The 27,920-nt window shown below is 42.2% G+C and overlaps 1 protein-coding gene across 8 annotated transcripts; it reads right to left on the bottom strand.

Moving 5' to 3' along the window:
* Positions 1-295: 295 nt before the first annotated feature.
* Positions 296-27,480, bottom strand: sugct (succinyl-CoA:glutarate-CoA transferase). Of its 8 annotated transcripts, XR_011238913.1 has the most exons (15): positions 27,117-27,460; positions 25,944-25,992; positions 25,789-25,862; positions 25,609-25,694; positions 25,413-25,463; positions 24,968-25,088; positions 22,967-23,058; positions 22,202-22,345; positions 19,414-19,509; positions 16,301-16,372; positions 15,494-15,591; positions 13,128-13,230; positions 3,609-3,672; positions 1,020-1,671; positions 296-878 (listed from the first exon to the last, which is right to left on the bottom strand). XR_011238913.1 is itself a non-coding variant. In XM_069512358.1 (14 exons), the coding sequence occupies exons 1-14, from the start codon at positions 27,256-27,258 to the stop codon at positions 1,508-1,510; spliced, it is 1,356 nt and encodes a 451-aa protein (XP_069368459.1). In that variant the 5' UTR covers positions 27,259-27,462; the 3' UTR covers positions 296-1,507. The 8 variants fall into 8 exon arrangements, 7 of the variants coding, with proteins under 7 accessions (XP_069368459.1, XP_069368466.1, XP_069368462.1 ...); XM_069512358.1 differs by having other exon boundaries at positions 296-1,671; positions 27,117-27,462; XM_069512365.1 differs by lacking the exon at positions 27,117-27,460 and adding an exon at positions 26,904-27,092 and having other exon boundaries at positions 296-1,671.
* Between the last annotated feature and the right edge of the window lie 440 nt (positions 27,481-27,920).

Below are 27,920 nucleotides of genomic sequence, written 5' to 3' on the forward strand. Positions count from 1 at the left end.
AAACATCCATGATGAATAAACATGCCAGGTTTACTTTTTATTTCTAATTATTAAAAATATCTTCATATTTAATCATATATTCCTTTATAAGAATAATTGATCAAATCACACTTTACTCAGAACTTCAGCCTCTTTCTGATCCTAGTTTTGTTTGTCATCCAGGTTTTCAACGAATTCCTAAAAATGTGTAAACATAAGATTCAGAGAACGTGTTCCTGCTTTGCTGCGGGTGACCAGCAGACAGGGCTGGTTCTCTGGTCACTGATGTTAAACCACAGAAGAAAAAGAAGAAGAAGACTTTTCAAACAACTTTATTTATGACACATATATTTAAATTAATATAAACTAATGATAAAGGATTTCATACTCACTCAAACACTAGAATTAAACATATTCGAGTAAAAGTTTAACAGCAGAGTGATTCTCCCCCAGTGACACAGGACCTGTCCAACACAGGAAACCATCATCAGTCAACTCTCCGCTGAGTTGACACCTAACCCCTCAGACAGAAGATTGACAGTCCAACCTTTCCCAACCATTTTGTTTTTGCTAGTTTTAATAGGCAGTTTGGCACTTGTAAAGTTAAAGTTCATTAAAACCAGAGTTCGTCCACCCACTCCTGCAGTAGTTTAAAGAGATCAGCCAGCTGGGGACAGGACACCACTAAATACTCTAAGGTCAATGGAAGGAGCAGAAAGGACCACCCCCCCAGTGCTCAGGTCCAGGTGAGCTCTGGATCTGTTTGGAGCTGTAGCTCCATGTATAATCCTCCATCAGCCTTCCGTTTCTCAACAGGAGGCTTATACAGGACCCACGCCAGCTGCCACAAGGGGAAGAGTCCGAGCCACAAACCTCAGTCCATCTGGACTCCCTGACTCCTGTAAGAGAGTGGTAGTTCAGAACCTTCACACAGCTGCAGCAGAGCTGCTTCCCTCTACAGGAGCTGAATGTTCCCAGTGCGTCTGGAGAGACAACGGTCGACCGCTCTCTTCTCTCCACTCCCCCACAGCAGGACTCACACTCAGGGTAGGAAAGATTCCTGTTGGTCAGCCAGACTTTGGCTCCGAGCGAATGTCCGGAGAGGTTTAGGCAGTGACCGCCACACCTCGTCCACCGGGCTTGCAGCACGCTGGTATGTCCGTCACCTCAGCCAGCCTCTGGAGACGTCCGCAGGTGGCCCTGCTTCACGATACCTGCCTCAGGGAATTTTTTTCTACTGTGGCTGAAGACAAATTGGAGTCAGACAGTAAAACATGATCGGTGATCATTTATTACTGATAGATCATTGATCACTGTGATCAGTAGAACTTATTCATACCAGGTTGTGTTATTCATAAGTATTTTTTTTTTAATTGATTGAAGTTTCTCAAAACTTCAAACTTCAGTACAAACAATCAATCAATCTCTAAATGTCGCCAAAGAAACGTTCAAAAATCAAATGATCCAAGGTTTAGTGATTCACAGTATTTTGTTCAGCCAGCTGATATCGGCCTCCTCTCTCGGCCAATCAGAACACCTTGTTCTGGACCACTGCCTTGCACTCCAGCAGCTCTTTGATGATGTCATCACTGTAGGACAGGGTGTTCCGCAGCACCTGCACAGTGTGCTGACCAATCAGCGGAGGGGGTGTCGGTCCACCTGGGGTGAAGCTGCTGAATCGGACCGCCGGACCTGAAGACGAGAAAACAATCGCAGGTTAAAATCACATAAAACGAAAAGAAAGATAAAAAGTGAAGATTCAGGTGTCATCATTCTCCTGAAGCCACTGATCCACCGGCACGTTCATCTGCCATTTACAGAGAAGAATGAAAGGCTTGTTTGAAAAGCAAGAGTTGAAGACGAGTCTACGATAGAGACGCTACACCAACGTCCCTGACCTTTGGTGTCCCCCAGCATGCATTGCACCAACCCGGATTTTGATCACTTTCTTAAACATTGTGAGACAGAGATAGAGAATAATTCAAGACCAAAACATCCCGATATTTAGACTGAATGTCTTAATCTTCTTCCTTTTACTTTAACGTAAACTGAAAAACTGATGAATGTGCTTTTTGTCTCTGCCGCAGATTGACTTTCCTTACTTCAAACACCTGTGTGTGTGTGTGTGTGCATCACCTGTCATGTCAGACTGAATCACTCAGTGCACAGTGTTCCACATAACTGAGAACAAACTCTTTCTTTGTGTCACTCAGGTGTTTTGAATAAGAACACTGAATCTTTTCATCTTTTATTCATGGTTCCGTTTGTTCTCTTTTGTTTCTGAAACAAGCAGCTTGAGAATCTTAAGAGATTTTTCTGTGAACACTCTAAACTGAGCAGGAAATATAAACTGTGTTAACAGAAAAAGTTAAACAGAGTTTTCATTCTTTTTAAAAATGTTGAGTTGGAATAACACCAACAACAGGAATAATAACTAGCTGATGTTAGTCTATGAAATGATCAATGTTCTGGCTGCTCCTCCTTTAAAAGAGTTCATATCACTGCTCAGACAATGGGAGGAGAACGAGGACGACTGTGTGCTTGGTAGTACAGGGCTCTGTACTTCAGGACACTGAAGAACAGTGTGAATGTGACAGAAGCTAAATGTGTCTCGTGTCGTTCTGCTCCACAGACGAGACTCAGAACAAAAACGTTATTTTAGGAAACTCGCAACAATCAGCTGTTTTTTTAAAGAACGCCACTAATGAGCTGAACTCTCACAGTCAAATGTGTGTGTGTGTGTGTGTGTGTGCGTGAGCCCACACGTGCATGATTACATGAGAGAGAGTGTGTGTGTCTGTGTGTTTGTCGGCCTGCATGCTTTTATGCATGACTGTGTTTGAGTGTGAACAGTTCGGCTATTTTCAAACCATTAGCTACGAGTTTTCCTCTTCAATGATGCTAAACAAGTGTGTGTGTGTTGTGTTGTGTTGGGTGAGTGTGTGTGTGTATCAGGGCGAATAATTAACAATACGATTATGTAATATCTCTATTCATTCTCTCTTTGTCCATCATTGTTTCTGTGATGGAAACAAAGAAGGAAGGAAAATGGGAAAGAATGAAAGAAGAAAGGAAAGGAAGGGTCGGAGGAAGTAAGGATCTCTGTGGATCAGCTGATGAATATCATTTGAAATCATGTGGAGTCATAAATGATCTTCGTCAGATCAGCTGATCTCGTTTTCACCTCATCACTCTTTTCTCTTTTTTGCAATTATACAACATCACACGCACAATGTGTGTGTATGTGTGCGTTGTGTGAGTATTGAGTTGGGTGAATGTTTGTGTGTTGGGTATGTTGTCAGTATGTGTGTGTTGTCGTGTGCGTGTTGTGTTGTGTTGTGTTGGGTGAGTGTGTGTGTGTGTGTTGGGTGAGTGTGTGTGTGTGTGTGTGTGCGCGTTGTGTTAGGTGAGTGTGTGTGTGTTGTCAGTATGTGTGTGTTGTGTGTGTTGTGTGTGTTGTCAGTGTGTGTGTGTTGTGTTGGGTGAGTGTGTGTGTGTGTGTGTGTTGGGTGAGTGTGTGTGTGTGTTTTGTGTGTTGTGTTGGGTGAGTGTGTTTAAGTGTGTGTCTGTGTGTGTGTGTTTTGTGTGTTGTGTTGGGTGAGTGTGTGTGTGTGTGTGTGTTTACTGACCGGGCACACTGATGCGTCCTGCTGTTGGATGATTCATCTCCTGTATGAGATTGTTGTGTTTCACCTACAAACAAACAAACATCAGTGACGTCTTATCTCTGATCTGATCCTATAAGAGATAAGATAAGATAAGATAAGTGATAACATGAGATAAGATAAGATAAGATAAGTGACAACATGAGATAAGATAAGAGATAACATGAGATAAGATAAGATAAGATAAGTGACAACATGAGATAAGATAAGAGATAACATGAGATAAGATAAGATAAGAGATAAGATAAGATAAGAGATAACATGAGATAAGATAAGATAAGTGATAAGATAAGAGATAACATGAGATAAGAGATAAAATAAGATAAGAGAAGTGATAACATGAGATAAGATAAGATAAAATAAGATAAGATAAGATAAGAGATAAGATAAGATAAGAGATAAGATAAGATAAGAGATAACATGAGATAAGAGATAAGATAAGATAAGAGATAACATGAGATAAGATAAGATAAGATAAGATAAGTGATAACATGAGATAAGATAAGAGATAAGATAAGAGATAACATGAGATAAGATAAGATAAGTGATAAAATAAGATAAGTGATAAGATAAAATAAGATAAGATAAGATAAGAGATAAGATAAGATAAGAGATAAGATAAGATAAGAGATAACATGAGATAAGATAAGATAAGATAAGATAAGTGATAACATGAGATAAGATAAGAGATAACATGAGATAAGAGATAAGATAACTGGCTGCAGCTTCATCTAACAGATACTAAGTGCGGTATCTGACTGAAGTTAGTTTGATGATCAGCAGGTTAAAACCACAAACTAAATAAAGATGATGTCCAGCTGCAGTGTAGATCATAACCCCTCCTCCTCCATGTTAGCAGATAAGACATGGACCAAACTAAGAAAAGTCGACACTAAAGAAATGTTTGTTAAAGATGTTTCTGTCATTTCAGGTCGTTCTCATCTCACTGTTGTTTGTTCAAGTGTTTCTGATCAGTTTGGTTTATTTAGTTATTTGATGACATAAAAACCGACGCCATGATTGACAGCTGAGACTGACTCAGGATTGGTTGAGAGTGTGTGTGGGCGGGAACTCGATACCAACGGTCACTACTGCACAGACTGACTGTAAAGTATGTCATCACCACAAGATGGCAGCTATCGAGGTATTTTAGCTTTATTTCTGGAGATTTACAGTCTTTGATCTTTATTTACAGTCTTTGATCTATATTTACGTGTGTGAACTGAAGTTACTTTGATTTTCAGCAGCTGTGTTCAGGTTCACCACATGTGCTGTGATGTTTGAAACAAACTGTATTTTCCATGTAAATATATATTTTCAGAAGAAACAGATTATCAGGAGTCTGCTGACACAACTGGGTGTGTGTGTGTGTGTTTGATGTGTGCATCGTAGTTGTGCATGCATGCATACAAGTGTAACAATATGATTGCATGCATGTGTGCATGTGTAATACTATCTGCTTGTTATGCAGGGTATCATTACATCCATATGGTCATCACACGCACGCACACACACGCACACACACACGCTATAGAACTTGAGGTTTTATTTATTTATTTAGAGCGAGGATTAAGTCACAAATAGTGAATTAAAAACAGAAATAAACGAGTGAAGGTTCTTTTCTTCAGACATGATTTATGATCTGACTTCTGACTGCAGCTGAGGTTAAAAGTATAAGTTTGTCCTGAGAGTGGCTTTAGAGGGCATTTACTTTCAGAGGGTTCATCCTCTTGGGAGCAGGAATCAGATGTGGTTAGATATAGTTCAGACGTTCTTGTTCCCTCGTTAGCAGTTAGCAGGGACCGAAACTGTCGTCATGACAATGTCTTATGCTCCTGGTTACCGTTTACTCTGCCACAGGGGGGCGCTGATACACTTAGAGCTATCGGCTGCTGTAAACAACCAATCAACATCCACGACAGTTCCTCCACAGCTTCACGTTTTTACCAAACAAGCATAAATAAGAGGAATCAAACATGTGACGCCTGTTTCACTTTAATTCGTCCAACACTCTCTGCTGTAATGACACATCAGTTTCAGCTGTTAGCATTAGGTAGTATTATTCAGGTAACATTAGGGGTACGCTAATGTTAGCATGCTAACATGCAAAACTGAGGTGAACACACAGTAATCATTAAACATGCTTCTACACCCTATCTAACCCTAGCTTTACCTAAACCAAACCAAACCCAACCTTAAGTTAAGTCCCCCACGTTTTGTCCCCGTAATGTCACACAGACACACACACAGTTTTGTGGTTGTTAGCCATGTGCCACCTCATTTCAGGTATCTCCATGTTCTTCAGTCTTTTTCTTTCTTACTTCTCTCCTGCTTTTTGATTCACTGACCAATCAGACCCAGAGCTGTGAGCGGAGGAACAAACTGAGTTCGACCAATCAGAACGATCAAATCCCTGTGATGACAGGACGATGACCTGCTCTCCTCACACCTCCCTCCCCGTCACTCTATTTATACAACACCCCTCCTCCAGCTCACCCCCTCCCAGAGTCTTTGAAGCTAAAACTGTGGCGTCCATTAAGTCGACTAACCAGCACCCATGGGAGTTATCCAGGCTGTTACATCATGTTACTGCAACATCAAGGACTGTAAGTGTGTGTGTAAAGATCTGAGCCTGAACCTGCTGCTCTCACTTTGACCTTGAAAATCAAAGCCGCTTCTGAATTCCGCAGCGTTTTCGTTCCTGTGAAGCTCCACACTGGTTTTTTTATTAGTTGTGAACGGGAGTTTAAGACGCGTTACGTAAAAGCTGTGGTCTGGATGGTAAAGCTCCCGTGTGATTTCAGCTCCTGACATGAATAATGCTCTTCATCCTGCTTTGTTAACCAGTAATTTTTATTTTTATTTGGAGAAATATTTATTTCTGTCTTTGAAGATTAAAGCAGTGACGTGTCACTTCCTGTCCGTTAGTCCGTCCACCATGAAGCTTTCTTGCAGGTGCAACACAATGATAACAGAGTTCATTATTTGGGGCTCGTCTTGCTTTTGTCTCCATTGAACCCGTTGTTACTTTGATTTGCACCAAAGCAAAGTAACTGATTCACAATCACTTGTTCTTCTAAATGGACACATTGATCTCTGAAGTTTAACTTTATACTGTGAACATGAAGGTTCCCTTCATCTTTTTTGAGCAGTGTTAATATTTTGATAGTCACAGATACGTTTCTGATGTTCAGGAAGTCTGTTTGTTCATTTCAGCCTCATTCATGGAAACAAATTTTCCATCTTCCGTCATTGTGATTTCAAAAAATAATTTGACAGTCAAAAGTGAAGAATAGTTTGTGAAGGATGAGTTTGATCTGTAGAAATAACATGGACATAGGGATGAAAATAACTTCTCTCATCTTCCCATCAAATATAATACTTTGTCCATAAACACACACAAAGGGACAGCAGGGTCTTCACACACAGTTAGACAGAAGAATAAATCTGTCGTTGTGTCCAGCAGATGATAAGAGCTATTACCCGCAGGGGACATCAGCCGGCTGGAGCTGCTCTTCCTCTAATTGAGTTTCAAGAGTCTTCACGGACGGAGGAAAAGACGAATGTGCTGAGGCCATCAGTCTTTCAGCAGAGACAGAGATGAAACCACCAGGGAAACAAAACCGCTGGAATTACACAATTCAAGAGTTCTCATAAAAACACACACAAACCCAGAGGGATTACTACCAAAGCTGGAGACATGAACAGTCCGAGCTGGGTTTTCTGAAAAAAGTTATTTGTCCCAGAGACAAAGTCGTCAAGTCTTATTTATTCATCTTTCATCATATGAAATTAACTATTAAGTTGATTTAGAGTTGAATTTATTGTTGAATCCCACAAATGGAGATTCGGACGTTACCATTGGCTCCTCACTAAAATCTAATTCTGAACAAATGGAATATAGTGTGAATTTGTGATTATTATTTTAGTACACACCGACACAGAGACCTCTTCCAACTGCACTGAAAGACAAATTGCATCACAGTGGTGCAACTTCCCTTAAACTGTGTCCTTCCATCCTTGAGAAACAAAGCCTTCAACAGTTGGATGCTTCTAGGCCCAACCCTCCACGATTCATTGGGTTTTGATGATTTTCAATGAGGTAATGGTGCCAGCAAGTGGTTACCGTTTACTCTGCCACAGGGGGGCGCTGATACACTTAGAGCTATCAGCTGCTGTAAACAACCAATCAACATCCACGACAGTTCCTCCACAGCTTCACGTTTTTACCAAACAAGCATAAATAAGAGGAATCAAACATGTGACGCCTGTTTCACTTTAATTCGTCCAACACTCTCTGCTGTGATGACACATCAGTTTCAGCTGTTAGCATTAGGTAGTATTATTCAGGTAACATTAGGGGTACGCTAATGTTAGCATGCTAACATGCAAAACTGAGGTGAACACACAGTAAACATTAAACATGCTTCTACACCCTATCTAACCCTAACTTTACCTAAACCAAACCAAACCCAACCTTAAGTTAAGTACCCCACGTTTTGTCCCCGTAATGTCACACAGACACACACAGTTTTGTGGTTGTTAGCCATGTGCCACCTCATTTCAGGTATCTCCATGTTCTTCAGTCTTTTTCTTTCTTACTTCTCTCCTGCTTTTTGATTCACTGACCAATCAGACCCAGAGCTGTGAGCGGAGGAACAAACTGAGTTCGACCAATCAGAACGATCCTTGAGTGTCCTGCTTCAACCCACCCGCGAAGTCTGCTTCCTTCGTGGGTCGGGTAGAGCATGGACACAGCTGTCGTTTCCTCATCCACGAAGAGTTCCACTTCTTTGGTGCAGGGCTTCAAGTGTGCTGACGTTAGCTATGACTACCAGGCATGGCTTTCGTCAGACTATGAAGCACTTGCGTTTTTTCAGGTTAGAACACTGTCTGCAGGCGTCAACTTTTAAAATGTGCAACCACACTTGCAACCACTTGTGACTTCAACAAGCTGCAGGGGTGATTTCTGGCTGAAATCTGTTTTCTATCACCAATGTTTGATTTAACGTGAATCGGAAACACCAAGATAATTTGTACGGATTAAGATGGGAAACTTCATTTTGTTGTTAGTCACTCATCAAACCTCCCTACAACTCCAAGTTCATCCATCCAGCGCTCATACAGAGCAGAAATATATTTCCCTCGAGCTGCATTTCGCTGTCAGCTTGAAGCTTATCTGGGGAACAGTCAGGTCAACGTGACCTGGAGGAAGCTTCAGGTCTGTCAACATGACTTCAAATTCAGCCTCTCCTGATACAATCCTTCAACGTAATTCAGTATCTGCTGAGAAGGAATCCGGTCTGTCGAGAAAGACTTGATAAAGTTCTAAACCTCTGATCATCCATCACATCCTGGTGTCCGTCCTGTTTTTATAGTCGTGGAACACATTTTTATTCTTCTTCTCTGATGATTGAACAACAGTTTAAAAATGGCAGCTGAAGAAGGAAATCCTCATAACTTGGTTGTTTATCCCCTCATAATATAACAACCCCACATATGTGACGTGTTATAGCATGACATGACAAACACACGTGGCAGGTTAGCTACTTGTCTTTATATGCAGTGACATGGTGAGACAATTTTCACAAAGAGGATAATGTCATTGATTGATTGATTGTTATTGATATGACCCAATGCAAAATGGCAAGATGATTGGTGTGACGCACTGTGATAAGATGTCAGTCGGCAGATTTATTTTAAAGACTATTAAAGATGTGATTTTCTCAGGAATGATCTGACTTTTCCAACAGTTGGCAAATATTAAAAAAAACACAAACTGGAAAAAACAAGAAACCAAATTTGTATTAACTTGAAGTGGACGTGGCTTCTTCGCAATTTTACTCTACAATGTTATCAAGCATTTATAAGATCTATTTTGCATAGACCCATACACTAACTCAACAGAGACCGAGTATTAACGGTCATATCAACACTCAATGTGACGTCACCATTTGGTTTGTGTGCTGCTGCTTTGGAGCCTCAGTTTGACATTTTGTTCAGCACCATCGTGTTTTTTTGAAACCAGAAGTAACCGTATTTGGAGGAGCTGCAGTGGAGCCTGACTGAGACTGCTAGGGTTGGGTACACTTCACATTTGAAACAATACCGATACCGGTCCCAGAACCTGGAATTCGGTACCAGTACCCATCTGTACTTTCTGTTGGTACTATACTCTGTTTAACAAATAAATGTTCAACCAGAAACTACCAGTGGATTCACCCCCTGCTGGTCAGACAGAGAACACAGGTGTCAGGCACATTGGCTTTCGTTTCCATACTTACGAGTCTACGAAAATGTTTATAAACAGTCTACAGACACGTATGCTACAGACAGATTGTTTCCCTTAATATATTTTGAATTTGGAAAAACTACATCATATCAGAGATTTTAAAAGACGACTTTAAACTCTCTGATCCTTCTCTTGAACAGAGTCCAACATCCCAATATATATAACAAACATGGACAGAATGTGGAAGTCACATGCTCCATTTTGTCTTATTACACATATGATTTGACTTCGGTGACCTCAGAGGAATCTTTTCGTCTTAGAACTTCGCTCCAGTCTGCATGGAGGGAGTGTTTCCTAAGAATGTGGCTGGAGCTTCGCTTTGCTCTCCAGTCGACGATGTTCGGTCCTCATGACCTGGGAACGGGAGTTATCTGGAAGAGTGACGTCTTCTGCAGCATCAGTTTTATGACATCCCTGCTTGATTTGACAATGTCCAGACAGTAATAAAGGTAATTTATTGAACCCTAATCCTTTCTTAAAGACAATGGAATGAGGGTTTGATGGACAGTGAGCAAAGCAAGGCATTGAAAGAGTTGCAGGTTCAAAGCCCTGATCTTAAGGCACTCATGATTAAGTCTGCCTTCCTCTAGGGCAAGGCACTCACACAATCAGGGTTACAGGTTCACTTCCCTGGAGCAAGTCACTTAGATTTGTGGTAACATGGTGAGGGGATAGTTTTCCTTGAGCAAGGCAGTAATGACAGTGCAGCTAACTAGTGCTGCAAGGGTTGGGAGTCCAATTCCCTGAGTCCCATGAAGAGCATGAGAAAGGCACCACCAAGTTAGCCCCAAACCATAAAGCATGGCACATCACCAAGGTCACACGTTGAATTCCCAAGAAAACGTCACCAACACTTTCAGCAAACACAGATCATTTCACCAGAGGAAGGCACTGAGTCTACCACAGTATGATGATTAACACTCTTGAGCCAGGCAGTGATCAAACATCACTAAGAGTTAAGGGTTAAATCCTAGAGTTCTTGTTTACCCCAATTGGAGCAAGATTAGCCAAGCACAGAGCAAGGCACCGCCTTCTGCCAGAAATGGTCTGAGGCCGAGGAGCAGTTGATTTATTTGATCTTACATGTTAGGTATTCACTTCAGAGGCTGTTTAGGTTTCAGCTGAGATAAATCAAACGCACCAGTAGTCAGGATATTTAAACCATATTCAGCTGGATATTTTCTGCAGGGCCTGGCCGCTGCCCAGACGACATGACAGATACATGGACGAGGGTTTGTAGTCGTAAAAACAAGGTCGATTACTGCTGAACTTCTGGGGGAGAGACAGAGCACAAAGAGGGCAGAGGGACAGGAAACGGTCAAAAGGTAAAAATAACTGAGAACTTCAAAATAAAACGGTGAGTGAAGAAAAAACACGAGAGAAAACAGTGACAATAAAGGAACAGCTGGAAACCACACGCAAGAGACACGGCAGAGAGAGGCTGTGTACATCTGTACATGTTGTGTAGTCATGTTGTGTAGACATGTTGTGTAGTCATGTTGTGTAGTCATGTTGTGTAGTCATGTTGTGTGGTCATGTTGTGTAGACATGATGTGTAGACATGTTGTGTAGTCATGTTGTGTAGTCAGTGTGTGGTCATGTTGTGTGGTCATGTTGTGTAGACATGTTGTGTAGTCATGTTGTGTGGTCATGTTGTGTAGACATGTTGTGTAGTCATGTTGTGTAGTCATGTTGTGTAGACATGTTGTGTAGTCATGTTGTGTGGTCATGTTGTGTAGACATGTTGTGTAGTCATGTTGTGTAGTCAGTGTGTGTGTGATTGTCGTCTCGTTCACAACAACAGGAACATGTGAGGACATTCAGGTGAAGGGCGGAGCCTGTAGAGCAGCAGGAGGCGGGACATGGCGTCTAAACTGTGTAAAGATCAGTGTTGTTGTTTTCAGCTCGTCCACACGGCGTCGGCCCTCATCACTAAAACATCTGGAACCTCCTCGTCTTTCCACGTCTTCGTCTTCTACGTGTACGGCTCCTCTTCTTCATCCTGAGACATTTGTGTTCTTCAGTTTCACGTCACGTGTTAGAAACCTCAGAGACACGCCCACTCGCTCACTGAGAAGGTTCCAGATGTTCCTGACTTTACTGAGGAGATGCTCAATGAATCGCATGTTTGCATGTTTGGCCTAAACATAAATTCTGCTTAAACTTTGCACTAAATCTGGATGCGGATGTTTGGTACGTGACAGAAGAGAGAGAGTTTTTCCAAATCACTTCCAGATTCTGGTGGTCGAGTGGTGACTTCCTACCGTCTGATTAGCAACAGCTTCACTGCAGAGCTGCTGTGTGGAAGCAACTACACACACGCACACACACACACACATACACTCACAAGCTTTTCATTCATCCATTACTCCTCTACAAGACTTTTAAAGTTCCACAACAACAGAAACACACTTCTTTCTGCAATTTGACGACAAACTTCTTCAGCTGCTGCAGATTTATTTCCCCAGATTATTACCATTATATATAGTTTCATGTTTAATATGATTAATCGTGTCTAATACAACAACAAGTTCAAACAGAATTAACAGCTGATGACACGTTACTTAACATGTTCATGTTAAATATCTGATTTAACCTTCACATACCGAAAACACAAATAAACGTCTGGACTGCAACATCTAGATTTAGCGCTCTGCTAACGGCTAAATAAATAATAACTGCTGCTGTCTGATCACTGTTCACCAGAACAACATCAACACAAGCTTCAGAATAAAAGTTTACCCACAAACACAATAATTCACTGTGGGCACAGAGTGGAACAATCAACTGAGGGCTGTTAGCTGATCTGTCCTCTGGTTCAAAAGGGGGAGACACAAGCAGACACATGAGCAGAGACACAAACATAGACCCGCGAGCAGAGACACACGAGCAGAGACACACGAGCAGAGACACAGGATGAGACACAGGATGAGACAGACTGAACTGAGCTGGATGGTAAAGCTATCGCCAGCAGAAATAACCCAAACCCAACTAAATTTAAGAGTTGTGTGAGTTTATGTTTGATTTAGTAAAGATGCTGCAAAGCAACATGTTTGTCTCTGGCTGTGTGTGGGAGACCCCGGTGGCATCCTTTATTGTCATATTCACCATCATGAAAAATGATGACAACAACAGAGTCTCTGTGTGTGTGTGTGTGTGTGTGTGTGTGTATTTGTGTGTCTGTGTTCTACCTGAGGGTCAGAAAACACTTCCTGGATGCTGTTGATTGGTCCAACAGGAACACCTGAGCCCTCAAAACTCCTTAGCCAATCCGCTGTGTTCTTCTGCAGGAATCTGAAATGATCACATTTCCATTGAAAACCAAACTTAAATCACAGGACTGCGGTTGGACGCCTCCGCAGATTCATTTGAGGTCAATGTGACCTTTGACCTTCAATATCCAAAAACGAATCAGTTCATCTCATCGGTCCAAGTGAATGTGGAAACCAAAATTGAGGAAACCTCCTCAAGGTGTGTGTGCATGTGTGTGTGAGAAACTCTGTGACATTGTGTGTACCTCTGTGACATTGTGTGTACCTCTGGGACAGTGTGTGTACCTCTGTGATAGTGTGTGTACCTCTGGGACAGTGTGTGTACCTCTGTGATAGTGTGTGTACCTCTGGGACAGTGTGTGTACCTCTGTGATAGTGTGTGTACCTCTGTGATAGTGTGTGTACCTCTGGGACAGTGTGTGTACCTCTGTGATAGTGTGTGTACCTCTGGGACAGTGTGTGTACCTCTGGGACAGTGTGTGTACCTCTGGGACAGTGTGTGTACCTCTGTGATAGTGTGTGTACCTCTGGGACAGTGTGTGTACCTCTGTGACAGTGTGTGTACCTCTGTGATAGTGTGTGTACCTCTGGGACAGTGTGTGTACCTCTGTGATAGTGTGTGTACCTCTGTGATAGTGTGTGTACCTCTGGGACAGTGTGTGTACCTCTGTGATAGTGTGTGTACCTCTGGGACAGTGTGTGTACCTCTGGGACAGTGTGTTTGTGTACCTCTGGGATAGTGTGTGTACCTCTGTGACATTGTGTGTACCTCTGGGACAGTGTGTGTACCTCTGGGACAGTGTGTGTACCTCTGGGACAGTGTGTGTACCTCTGTGATAGTGTGTGTACCTCTGGGACAGTGTGTGTACCTCTGTGACAGTGTGTGTACCTCTGTGATAGTGTGTGTACCTCTGTGATAGTGTGTGTACCTCTGGGACAGTGTGTGTACCTCTGTGATAGTGTGTGTACCTCTGGGACAGTGTGTGTACCTCTGGGACAGTGTGTTTGTGTACCTCTGGGATAGTGTGTGTACCTCTGGGACAGTATGTTTGTGTACCTCTGTAATAGTGTGTGTACCTCTGGGACAGTGTGTGTGTTTGTGTACCTCTGGGACAGTGTTTGTACCTCTGGGACAGTGTGTGTACCTCTGGGACAGTGTGTGTGTTTGTGTACCTCTGGGACAGTGTGTGTGTTTGTGTACCTCTGGGACAGTGTGTGTACCTCTGGGACAGTGTGTTTGTGTACCTCTGTAATAGTGTGTGTACCTCTGGGACAGTGTGTGTGTTTGTGTACCTCTGGGACAGTGTGTGTACCTCTGTGATAGTGTGTGTACCTCTGGGACAGTGTGTGTACCTCTGTGATAGTGTGTGTACCTCTGGGACAGTGTGTGTACCTCTGGGACAGTGTGTTTGTGTACCTCTGGGATAGTGTGTGTACCTCTGGGACAGTATGTTTGTGTACCTCTGTAATAGTGTGTGTACCTCTGGGACAGTGTGTGTGTTTGTGTACCTCTGGGACAGTGTTTGTACCTCTGGGACAGTGTGTGTACCTCTGGGACAGTGTGTGTGTTTGTGTACCTCTGGGACAGTGTGTGTGTTTGTGTACCTCTGGGACAGTGTGTGTACCTCTGGGACAGTGTGTTTGTGTACCTCTGTAATAGTGTGTGTACCTCTGGGACAGTGTGTGTGTTTGTGTACCTCTGGGACAGTGTGTGTGTTTGTGTACCTCTGGGACAGTGTGTGTACCTCTGGGACAGTGTGTGTACCTCTGGGACAGTGTGTGTGTTTGTGTACCTCTGGGACAGTGTGTGTGTTTGTGTACCTCTGGGACAGTGTGTGTACCTCTGGGACAGTGTGTTTGTGTACCTCTGTAATAGTGTGTGTACCTCTGGGACAGTGTGTGTGTTTGTGTACCTCTGGGACAGTGTGTGTGTTTGTGTACCTCTGGGACAGTGTGTGTACCTCTGGGACAGTGTGTGTGTTTGTGTACCTCTGGGACAGTGTGTGTACCTCTGGGACAGTGTGTGTGTTTGTGTACCTCTGGGACAGTGTGTGTACCTCTGGGACAGTGTGTGTGTTTGTGTACCTCTGGGACAGTGTGTGTGTTTGTGTACCTCTGTAATAGTGTGTGTACCTCTGGGACAGTGTGTGTACCTCTGGGACAGTGTGTGTGTTTGTGTACCTCTGGGACAGTGTGTGTACCTCTGGGACAGTGTGTGTGTTTGTGTACCTCTGGGACAGTGTGTGTGTTTGTGTACCTCTGGGACAGTGTGTGTGTTTGTGTACCTCTGGGACAGTGTGTGTAGCAGTTCTTTGCGGTTCTGTACTCTCAGTTTGTTGGTTTTGTATCTTGGATCCTCGTTCAGCTGAATCAGCTCCAGAACCTATAAACACAAAAAAACATAACATCACATCGACAACACAATAAACTACCCGATCAGTGTAGAATCATGTGACATGACCAGAACCAATCAGGGCTGCAGGTGGTGTGTGAATGTGATAATGGAGGATTTTCCAGGTAGCAGGTCTCTTTCTATAAACATTGTTCATATAAAGAGACTGAAGTCTCATGTATAAGAAAATGACTCTACTTCTCAGTCGCATCAGTAAATAGTTTCAAGTTTCTCAAGTTTTATCTCAAATGTTAAAGATCCTAACTTTGGTTGATTTGCGTCTCTGTGGACAAAAGCAATGTCTCCACTGTCACCTGTTGTAAAAACCTCCAGACAAAGTTTTCTGGAAGAAGTGGAAAAAAAACTCAGGACACCAAAAAAAACCACCTCCGCTCTCTTTAGTTTTTACTGTGATGATGTAACATGAGACTGCATCAGTTCACATCCTCTCCTCAGACTCTGCTGCAAATACAAACTGAGAGATTCCTGTCGTACAACGAAAAATAAAACACAAAAATGTAATTATTTATCCGTCACAAAACATTGAACTGTGGAATATTAAGATCTGAGATTTGAATCCCTGAAAAGTTTACCAAGAAATGATGTTATAGTGGATCTACCCTTTAATCTGCTTTTTACATCATCTGACTTACAAACAAGAAATAATCAAACTTGTTACAGGTGTAATATTAAAACGTACCTCACAGGCTTTGACAAACTGTTTGTCGTTTCCTGCAGCAACAACAATGTGTCCGTCTTTGGTTTCAAAGCCCTGAAACAGACACAGACAAACATTAGAAAAGTGGCAAATTAGAAATAACAAAAACCTAAGAAACATAGAAAAGAGCCTGAACACCGGCTCACAGATCTTCTGTGGTCGTATCAGCTGGATGTGTGTGATGAAGAGTTAGAACAGGTTTCAGGGCTGTGTTGAACAGGTCCTGTATCACTGGGGGAGAACGACTTCTTAACTTTTAGCAGAATCGAAGGTGAGAAAGGAAGCTGTGAACAGTCGACGCTGCAACTAAACACAACACTGAGCTTTAGCTTGGTTGTGCTCCATGTGGTGTTTTGGCGTTTCGACATAAGGATTGTAAATGAATTTTTTTAAGCAGTCAAATTTGCTTGGGTGGTTGATAACACGTTTCTCTGTGGTGAAACAAACTCAGAAAATATATAGCTTATAATTGCTTTACAGTCTTTAAGAGTCCTTGAACATGTTTCATAAATAAAGTTGTTTGAAGTCTTCTTCCTCATCTTCTTCCCGTCCTCCACTTCTTCCTCTCCTTCCCTCTGTGGTTAAATCAGAACAATCCGTGCCTGTGTCCTCCTCCATGTGGTCAAGTGCATTAAACTGTGTCATGATGTTTAGTTCATGTTGATGTGAATAATCTTCAGTTCTCATCAGGTTCATATAAAACTAACACCAATTAAATCCAGACTTTTGTGTGCTGAGGATCTGATGAGTTTTAAAATGAGTTTAACAAACTGAAGCTTTTTTTAAAGACCAATTCTTCTATTCATCTTTTTTTCTTCTTCTCCTCCTCCCCTCAACTCGTCTTTCTTTTCCTCCCTAATTGTTGTCTTCCCCTAATCTTTACTTTCTAGTCCTCTCACAATTGTTTGTAATAAATACTCGTCGCCACATGAAAAGAGAGAGAGACAAGAACTTCTGTGGTACATCACGACACACACAAACAGCAGTACTGTGTGTGTGTTTATGTTCAGACCACTAACCCTTTAGTCACTCTACATTCAGTGCTCAGCTCTGAACGCAGCCTCTCTTTCAACTACAGTCTCAGAGAGTTGTGGGTAACCTAGTCCACAGGGGAGTTACGATAATTTCCACAAAACTCAAAACCATCAAATCCAGCAGAAGTGTCACAGAGCCGATGCTCCTCCACCATGTTTCAGTTAGCGCCACCTGCAGGTCTGTGTTCCAGGCTCTGAGTTTGGTTTTGCAACACAATTCCCGTCTGGTTGAGTCTTAAAATGTTTTCACAGAAGCAGCTGTAAAAACAGCCACTTTCGTCGAGTCCGTCCGAGCAGCTAGTTTAGCAGCTAAAGAGCCTGACGTTTTCCTCGGGGGGTGGAGGAGACCAAGCACGGAGATAAAAGGGTGATGATAATGGGGAGAACAGTTGTAACGAAGGTGCACTCAACATATGAGCAAACACAGACTCTCGCATGAAGATGACAATCTTGACTCTAGATCATTTTGCTTCCAGGGTTAAATCAATGTGTCCAACAGGAGCAAAAGTGCTAAGTTGCGTGTGCGTTATAACAGATTGCACGTTTTGTTTGTGGCGTTTTGTGGCTGATCTACTAAAAATAATTGAGTAAATGATGAAAGGTGCAAACCTGGTCGAGGCAGTCGTGTTGAAATGAGTGTTTTGCATCATGGAGCATTACGGAGAGCAGAGTGACATTTAATGCCACAGAGCTGGAGGTGTGAGTGAGGAGGCAAACACACGTTGTTGAGCAAAGAAATATTAACACAACTCAAAGAAACACGATCTGAGAGAGAATCTGAGAGAAAGTAAAGGATCAGGGTAAAAGAAAAAAACTATGAAATTAAGAGAAGATGGCAGGACATAAGAAAAAGAAAGGAAAAAATAGCTCATTATAAAACCTTGGCAAATAAAACAGGAGGGGGGGGGGTCAGTGGAAGAGATGCCTCCGACCAATATTGAGCAGAAGGTTCACTTTCTAAAAAGAACCTGTTCTCTCCGTCTTTTTCCTGCCGTCTCCTCTTCACCACAATAACTGCACCATCTGTGCGTAATGCTGTACCGATTAGCACCTACCTTTCCAACGTATTAAATATAGATGCAGTCACAATCACCGCAATAACTTTCAGGCTTTGTAAATCACAATGTGTGTGTTAAATTAAAGTATTTGCAACTAAACCTCCCAATATTTGGTAGAAACACCCGGTATTGCATATTCATTAAGACAAAAGTGCTAAATGGACAGCGTGTGTTATTCTGCACGCAAGCCTTAGTGTGCACCGTAGATTGGCTTGCACGTTTGTGTGCTACTGCAAAACAACAACATTTCTGTTGTTTCAACTGTCATGATCACAGGCAAACCTGTGCTCCGCTTTCAACTCCGCATTCAGGGAAGCGCAGCATTGTGGGAAAGGTGTTTCGCACAAAGATTAGATCTGAACATCAGACAATAATGGGAGACGAGCACCACAAGAATCAAGCTGCCATCGCTGCCACATTCTCATGGAGCAGATGGAGCAAAACATCAGGAAGAACTGCCATTTATCTGTGCGTGTGTGTGTCTCAATAATGTGAACCAACTCAGGTTGTATCCAGGCTGATAAAGGGAGGGGTCACAGTGACCTTTCAAAATCTGATCAGTTCATCCGTGAGTCCAAGTCAATGTTCGTACCATTATTGAAGACATTCCCTCAAACTGATCTTAAGAATTCATGTTCAAGAAAAAAAAAGTGAGACTGCCATGACCTTAACCGTTGACAACCAAAATCAAATCATGTCATCTGTGAGTGTTTGTGTCAAATGTGAGAGGATTCCCTCGAGGCCTTCTTGAGATATCACGGAAACACAACCTGAAAACATCACAGATGACAGGAACAAAAGAAGGATGGAAGAAAAACAATGTTCCTCGTCTTTTGTTCATAGAGTTGAGTTCAGACAGCTCGCCACATTTTGGATCCAGTTCTTCATTTGGAAAATAACAAGACTCCTAAAGTCTGCCTGTAATATTTTATTAAAGCTAAATTATCACCTCCTGTGATGTGTTTTTAAAAACGGACAGACGGTCGGGTGTTCAGGGTGTTACCTGGTAAGGTACGATGCTCTCGTGGGCTGTCCCCCAGCGCCTCGCCTCCTTCCCTGCGTTCAGGTAGTTAGCAGCGATGTGGCTGAGACAGGAAACCTGAAAGAGCGAGAGGTGGACTGGTGTTAAATCTGAGCTGTCCTCAGTCTCTCACCTCCCTGATGATGGAGGTCAACGCAGACTTGTCTCTCATTCCTGAAAGAACTAAAAGCCACAAATGGTCTTTCTCATTTTCACTGCTAAACTACTGGAGAGAGACCAGCTGCCCACCTTCAGCTCTGCAGCTTTACTGAATTTACAAGCAGCTGAAAACCTGCAAATTGATTTTCATGACTCTTGGCAAACAAATCAGCCTCAAGGCTTTTTCCAAGTCGATCCCATCCCTCGTTTGACCCGCGACCCTGCGGCACCAGCACAGTGAACACACAGGGTTCTTTACAGACAAGGTGCTGATGCAGCAACATTGTCGCAAAGAAAGCGTGAGCAAATGAATGAAATCGGTCAATTCTGAGGTTCTTTATTAAGTTATGCTGCTGGATTTAAACAGAAAAACATCGAGGAGAAACAGAGAAACTTGTTTAGTCTCAAATCAATGAAATAAAACAAAAGACATTTTGACCTGATGATGGCGCTGGATGGAGATGAATGTCTGATCCATAGACATACTAAATAAAGATGGACAACATTAGACCTCCCAAAAGTAAAGCCAAAAGTTCCCCCTGGTGGCTGGCTGCAGTATAGGTCATAAACCCTCCTCCATGTTAGCAGAAAAATCAAAGTAGATGTTTACCTTCCATCATGCTACAAACTGTTTGTTCTGCCCAGTGCTGCAGTACTGTTGATGTTCTCCATTACATGTGGCATCTGTTGCACTTCTGTCCGTCCTGGGAGACGGATCCTCACACTTCTCTATGGTTTATTTGTTCAAAGTTTTCTTTACTCTTGTTAAAGCCCCATGAGACAAACTGTGAATATGGGCTATACAGATACAATTGGATTGATGTCAAAATTATGTTTTTCAAAGCTTGTTTCTGTCTTTTTAGGTCGTTCTTATCACACTCTGTTGTTTCAAGAGTTCATGTTTCAGATAATTCGTTATTTGATGATATACAAACAGGCTCATGATTGACAGCCGAGACTGACTCAGGATTGGTCCATAAAAACTCTACACAGCAAAATTATAAATGTGAAGCAACTTAAGTCCTCTAACTTTGGAACTTCTGTTGTGGTGACAGAGCGAGCAGAAGGTCATGGACGATCAGAAGGGAAATCAGAGAAGAGCAGAAGAAACCTTTTAAAAGACGCTGTCGTGTTGGAGCAGACTGATGGGTGGTGCTGTCAATCACTCGTCTGCTTAGAAACCCTGATTATTCTGTTCAAACTCTAAAACAGGACGTGAACACGTAGTGAGGACTGTGAAGGACTGTATTTATATACAGTCTGTGGTTTAACATTATATATAGATTAATACATATTATACAGTCTATGGTTCAGGGTCATATATATAGATTTATACAGGAAATAGAAGATTTCTATATCTATCTATCTATCCATCCTTCCTCAATATATCTATCTATCTATCTATCCATCCACCTACAACCCTTCTTTACATTAAACCATCAAACCATTGTCTGGCAGGTGGAAGAGAAAATGTAGAAACCAGATTTAAACATAGAGTTTCACCACCTGGGGAAGAAAAGTTTTTTCTCCTGAAGATTAAAATCATCTCCAGCTTCTGTGACAGGAAACTCATTTTTCTGTTTTTATTTTAAACTCTGTCTGGGAAGTTTCTCTTGACGAACATGAAGTTTCCAAACCAGCTGACAGACGTGAAAAATGACAACATATAAAACATAAACAACTTTTTAAAAGCAACACTGTCATACAAGTAGCACGTCCTGACGCGACAAATCAAACGCACCCTGGGCGTCTCTCATACTTCAGAGTCCAGAGCGACGTGTGACTCCAGCTCCCAGGTTTGAGGATTATGTTCGGTTGGCTTTGTTTATACAGACATAACACTGGGAGGAATATTGACGAGTTTGTTTAAACTCTTCAGATTTTTCAGGATAAATCTGCAGCTTGTTTAAATACCTGCATGTTTCCAGGGTTAGTTATTAGCTGGACATCAGACACGCAGACACACTTGTGATTATCTCTCATGTCAACACCACCTCATTGATCTGGATGAAATCAGACACACAACATCAGCCAACCTCCAACACAACAGTGAAAACTCTGCTTTTACTTCTGTCTTATTCAGCTGCCGGTTTATTTTCCTCCGACTGAGGCAGAGTGGATGATTAGGACGAGTTAAAACCCCACAATGCACTGCAACAAAAGCTGAGGAGAAATAACCGATAAATGTGCTGTTTGTCCTGAAAAGTTTCTACAAATTAAACAAACTGAAGAACACAAATGTCTCAGGATGAAGAAGAGGAGCCGCACACGTAGAAGACGAAGACGTCCACGTGGACAGACGAGGAGGTTCCAGATGTTTTGGTGATGAGGGCCGACGCCGTGTGGACGAGCTGTAAACAACAACACTGATCTTTACACAGTTTAGACGCCATGTCCCGCCTCCTGCTGCTCTACAGGCTCCACCCCTCACCTGAATGTCCCCCACATGTTCCTGTTGTTGTGAACGAGTCGACAATCTGCTGCTTCACAACACACACACACACACACACACACACACACACACACACACACACACACACACACACACACACACACACACACACACACACACACACACACACACACACACACACACACACACACACGTTACCTGGGAGGACAGCAGGTTGCAGTCAATGTGAACTCCTCTCCCCGTCCTTTGTCTCTGCAGCAGTGCAGCCATTATTGCTCCGTGTGCGTACAGCCCCGTAGCCAGGTCCGTCATAGCAACACCTGGACGCACCGGCTCACCGCCCTGCCAGCAGAAACTATTCGTTATGGGAGGTGAGGGCAAGGCAATCAAGCCCTTCATATGTCAAAGAGCTCATAACACCTCATTATCCAAATAGATCACTTCACTCCAAAACACAGGTTCTCCTGTGGTTCTAGAGTCCGTAAGAGGAGAACAGGAGGAGGAACCTTCAGCTACCAGGCTCCTCTCCTGTGGAACCAGCTCCCACTCTGGGGTCAGACACCATCTCTACATTCAAGGATAAACTTAAAATGTTCCTCTTTGCTAAAGCCTATAGTTCTGGATCTGGTCCATCCCTTACTTATATATATAGAAACATTTTTCATTTCTTGGTAAATGAATTCTTCATAGAGCTCAATGCTCATCTGTTGAATCACCTGACAGCTGAAGCTGTGACTCTCAGTGAGTTACTGAGCTGAAGTTTAAAATCTGAACTGGCGATCGATCTGTTATGTTGGTGTTTGTCCACATGGAGGCGTCACACCTCTGCTCTGTTCATCCTCGTTACATGTGTTTCTGTATTTATTGCATTTCAGGATTTTGAGTTAGTGACTATAATGTTTGCAGGAGCTTTGTCCCTAAAGGTCACATAATACAACAATAACAACAATTAAATAAACTGACCTCTGGCCCAGTGATGTGCATCATCCCTGACATCGCACAGGCGATGGAGTCGTAGCCTGGACTCTGAGACCGAGGACCTGTCTGTCCGTAACCTACACACACACACACACACACACAATTATTGTCTCTATGCTAATGGACCGGTTCTCTCGGACCTGAGAGGGAACATAACAGGGAATCAAACTCTCGACCTCTCAGCGTCTCCTCTTCCAAGAGAAGAAGATTCCAGCTGTTTGTTAAGATGACTGTTGCTTCATATTAACAACAAACATCCATGATTTTAACATGACAACCAGCTCAGCGCTTTACTGTCACATGACCTCAAACTGAGACTCTAGTGATGGATGGATGTTTCCAAACTATATCATGAGTGGTGTCTCGTACGTCTCCAGTGATAATGGGATCAGATTTCACTTTCTGTTCTTTAACTTGTATGAACCAAACATGAGTAAGACTGTACTTATCTACTACAATACAACAACAATACACTGTATTTTATTCTCTATTCACAGACTGTTCATAAAGATGAATGACTGTAAATAGTTAGGGTTTCTCACTCCACGGTTTGGAGACTGATCTGGGAGCTGCTGTAACTGAGTCTAACACACAGCCTCAGGTTCCGTGTTCTTCCTTTTGTTACAAACTGAGAAGAATTACAGGTTCAGGGGATCAGGACATGAATCTCTAAAGCGCCTCAGACAGCTCACGACCAAACCAGGCTGTAAATCTGCCTGCTGCATCCAGCTGCTGCAGCTTAATGAGGCCTCCTGGGTAATGTAGTTTTTTCCTGAAGAATGGGAGGACAGGGAAGAGGGAGAGGAAAAAAATGTGGTTAAAGCTGTGGAGAAAAAAGACAGGAAAGAAAGATCGAGTGGGTGGCTTTAAAAAACAGTGAAATAAAATCTAAAGGATGAAAACAATTGAAACTTTATATATTTCTATATTTTGAAAATAAAGATCCTTTGTTTTTCTTTTGTTTCTGAAGTTTTGATGTTTGTTTTCTTTTATTAATTTTATTTTCAAAAACTGAAAGTTCATAAATGGTACGTTTTTTTAAGGAGGTAATAAATTATATTCGGATTAAAAACATTGGACGTTATAAAGTTGATTCTGACTCTAATCCGGTTCATCTGTGGAGAAGACGTGGAGACGTGTCGTCCATCTTTATTTACAGTCTGTTTTTCTGATGAGATGAAGATCTTGTTTTTGAATGAAAGTTAAATTAAATTAATTAGCACCTTTTACAGTTTTTGGTTAAACTGAAGATTCACAGGTTTACTCAGGTTTTTACTGTCCTTTTTATTCAAAGATGTTTAGTTCATTACACATTATTTGATATTACTTTACTCTTCATTTTGTTCAATTGAATTTTTATGTCACTCCTTTTTATTTAATTCCATTTTGCTCAGTATCTATTTTGTCTTATTTTGTCATAATAATTATGTCCTTTTGTATTATATTTGATTTTATTTTGCTCTTGTCTCTATGTTTTTATTGTTTTAAGTTGTTCAAATGCGCTTCGTGAATAAACTTCTCTTCAAGACCTGCAGAGGGAGCAGCTGAGTGAAACAGTCTTGTCTACTGTGGAGTCCTGCGACATCTAGTGGCTAAGTTACAGAACTGCAGGGGTCAGTGTTACTGTAGTAGAGGTGGTTGGTGTGTGTGTCTTGTGCACACTAACAGACACTAACAGACCTTTCAACGACCCCAGACTGAAAACTCTGATTCTGGAGAAGTGAGATGAAAGAAACAAGAAGTTTTTCTGATTCTAAACATTTTGTCTTGATCCACAAACGCAGCTTCATCACAGATGAATAATATAATTACTTTATATTTACTCACTTTATATTTACATACTTTATATTTACATACTTTATATTTACATCAGGAGTGGGCCCTCTCTATGGAGGCAGCCAGGTCTTTTACAGTAGCTCAGTGGACAGTTTCTATGATAATCAATCATTTTCTGTGTGAACAGCTGTTGACAGATGTGAGTCGTACCTGAGATGGAGCAGAAGATGATCTGAGGATTCACTTGGATCAGCTGCTCAAACCCTAAATTCAACTGCTGCAGTTTCCCTGGGAGGAAGTTTTCCACCAACACATCACACACTGAAGTCAGCTGACACACACACACACACACACACACACACACACACACAGACACACACACACACACACACACACACACACACACACACACACACACACACACACACACACACACACACACACACACACACACACACACACAGGAATGGATGAATGAATGAAACAAAGTTATGCTGTCTGTCTGTGTGTATTTGTCTGTGTGTATTTGTCTGTGTGTATTTGTCTGTGTGTATTTGTCTGTGTGTATTTGTCTGTGTGTATTTGTCTGTGTGTATTTGTCTGTGTGTATTTGTCTGTGTGTATTTGTCTGTGTGTATTTGTCTGTGTGTCCTACCTCTTTGATAATCTTGGCTCCTTGTGGATGTTTCAGGTCAACAGCGATACTCTGGAAATAAAACAGCGACAGTAAATAAAGATGAAGGACATGACAGCACCTGAAGTGAGAAATCTTGTGTGTATATATTTGTGTGTATGTATATATATATATATATATATATGTATGTATATATGTATTTATGAATGCATTGGACCTTTTTGTTTCTGTTGATGCTCAGGAAGTAGACACTCTCTGAAGAGATGAATGGAGGACCCCAGACTCTGGTGTCATCACCTGCTCCTGTCCAACAAACACACAGAAAGAATTACCCATAATTCCCCCCAACTGTGCAGAAACAGATTATAACGTGAGGTGGGAGGAGTTTCAGACACACCTGGTCTTTCCACTTTGATCACCTCAGCTCCCAGATCTCCCAGGATCATGGTGGCGAAGGGACCAGCCAGAACTCTGCCAACGTTTAAAAACATTCATCACGTTTCCTCTGGATCCGTGAAAAAAAAAAGAAAAGAAAAGGAAACTGAATATTACCTCGTCAGGTCTAACACTCTAACGCCCTCCAGTGGTTGCAGGTTTCCTCCTGTTTAAATCAAATTCAGACATTAAGACTACAAGAGTTGATCTTTTTACAGATAAAAACTCTGCTGCCAGCTGAGCGTCTTCAGACTGAGCTCCTCAGGTCTCTGGATCTTCTCTGGAGGACAGTGAGACTCAGTTTGTCTGTCTCCTCCTTCACTCCAGTTTAAAGTCTAAGTCCAGGAGAAGTGAGGACACAGCAGAGCGTCCTCCACTGATCCTCTGAGGGAGTGGGGGGGGTGATGAGCTTCTAACACGTGACACAAACATGAAGACACACAAACAAATGTCTCTGGAGACAAAGTGCTGACACACACGTAGAAGACAGACGAAGACGTGAAGACAGTTTGTGGTGATGAGAGCTGACGACGGTGTCAGGTGATGTCAACATGATCACATGATCACTTCCTTCCTGTCTGCTCCACCTCTCACCTGAAGACCGAGGAGGATCTGATGCTGAACGAGTCTGAGCAGAGGAGGGAGCTAAAGGTAACATCATTTAACTCAGTGAATGCAATAAGAAGCTCATTAACATTGGAGAGGCTCATTTTAATGTCTGTTTCCTGTAGCTAATCAATTCACATCCCATCTAAATAAATAAGTTATTTGTATTGAAACACAAGATTTTAAATAAAGAGCAAAGACTGTAAATAAAGATGGCCGACACGTCTCCACTTCCTCCAGAAATGAAGCCAAAATAAAACATCTTGTGATGATGACATCATTTGCTGAGTCTGAGAAGTCATGATTGTTGAGGTCCCGCCCATACACGCTCTCAGCCAATCAGGAGTCAGGTTCAGCTGTCCATTTAATAACTCTAACAGTGAAATGCGGCTCGATAAGTTTCTCTCAGTGTGATAAGAACCATAGTTCTTTTAGTTTGTCCCATCTGCTAACATGGAGCATGTTTCTGACCTGTACTGGAGTCTGCCGCCAGGGGGAGATAATGTCGACGTGGCTTCACTTGAAGGAGAAGTTGTTTCGTCCATCTTTATTTAACATTAGTTCATGGAAACCACGTTCCACCGGACATCACGTGACGTTCACACACGTCAGTTACCACGGAGACCCTCCACTGACGTCATCGCTGCTATCGTTAGCCTGTTAGCTTCGGCTCCGGGACCATACCTGTCTGAGACATCCACCTGCCGCCGGCGGGACACCTTCCCCGGTGAGTCGTCCCCAGGAGAGTCCTCGTCATCGGCGGAGACAAGTTAAGCCGGCAAAGAACCGACAAACGGGTTTTTAACAATGCGACTGGAGCCGACATGTTGTGCTACTGCTAGCTCAAGACTTTCAAAGTTAGAGTCGTCATGACCGGAAGTGCTGCCCGTTGAGCTCATTCACAGGGTGGGAGCTTTTATTGTGAAGGTGTTGGTTGTCTCTATTGTCAGTTTCTCTCAGAAATAAAAATGAGATTAAAACAAAGAATTACAGCTGAAATCAAATGAACAGAAAAGATTTTCTCTCATCACATGAAGCTTTTAATGTTGTGTTGAAGTGTTGTGTTGAAGTGTTGCGTTAAAGTGTTGAGTTAAAGTGTTGTGTTAAAGTGTTGTGTTTAAGTGTTGAAGTCTTGTGTTGTGTTGAAGTCTTGTGTTGTGTTAAAGTGTTGCGTTAAAGTGTTGCGTTAAAGTGTTGAGTTGAAGTTTTGAAGTCTTGTGTTGTGTTAAAGTGTTGTGTTAAAGTGTTGCGTTAAAGTGTTGAAGTCTTGTGTTGAAGTGTTGAGTTAAAGTCTTGAGTTGAAGTGTTGAAGTCTTGTGTTGTGTTGAAGTCTTGTGTTGTGTTGAAGTGTTGAGTTAAAGTGTTGATGTCTTGAGTTTAAGTGTTGATGTCTGGTGTTGTGTTGATGTCTTGTCTTGAAGTCTTGTGTTGTGGACGTCTTGTGTTGTGGACGTCTTGTGTTGAAGTCTTGTGTTGTGTTGATGTCTG

Source organism: Paralichthys olivaceus, chromosome 17 (genome assembly GCF_024713975.1).
Source record: "Paralichthys olivaceus isolate ysfri-2021 chromosome 17, ASM2471397v2, whole genome shotgun sequence".
Lineage (NCBI taxonomy): Eukaryota > Metazoa > Chordata > Actinopteri > Pleuronectiformes > Paralichthyidae > Paralichthys > Paralichthys olivaceus.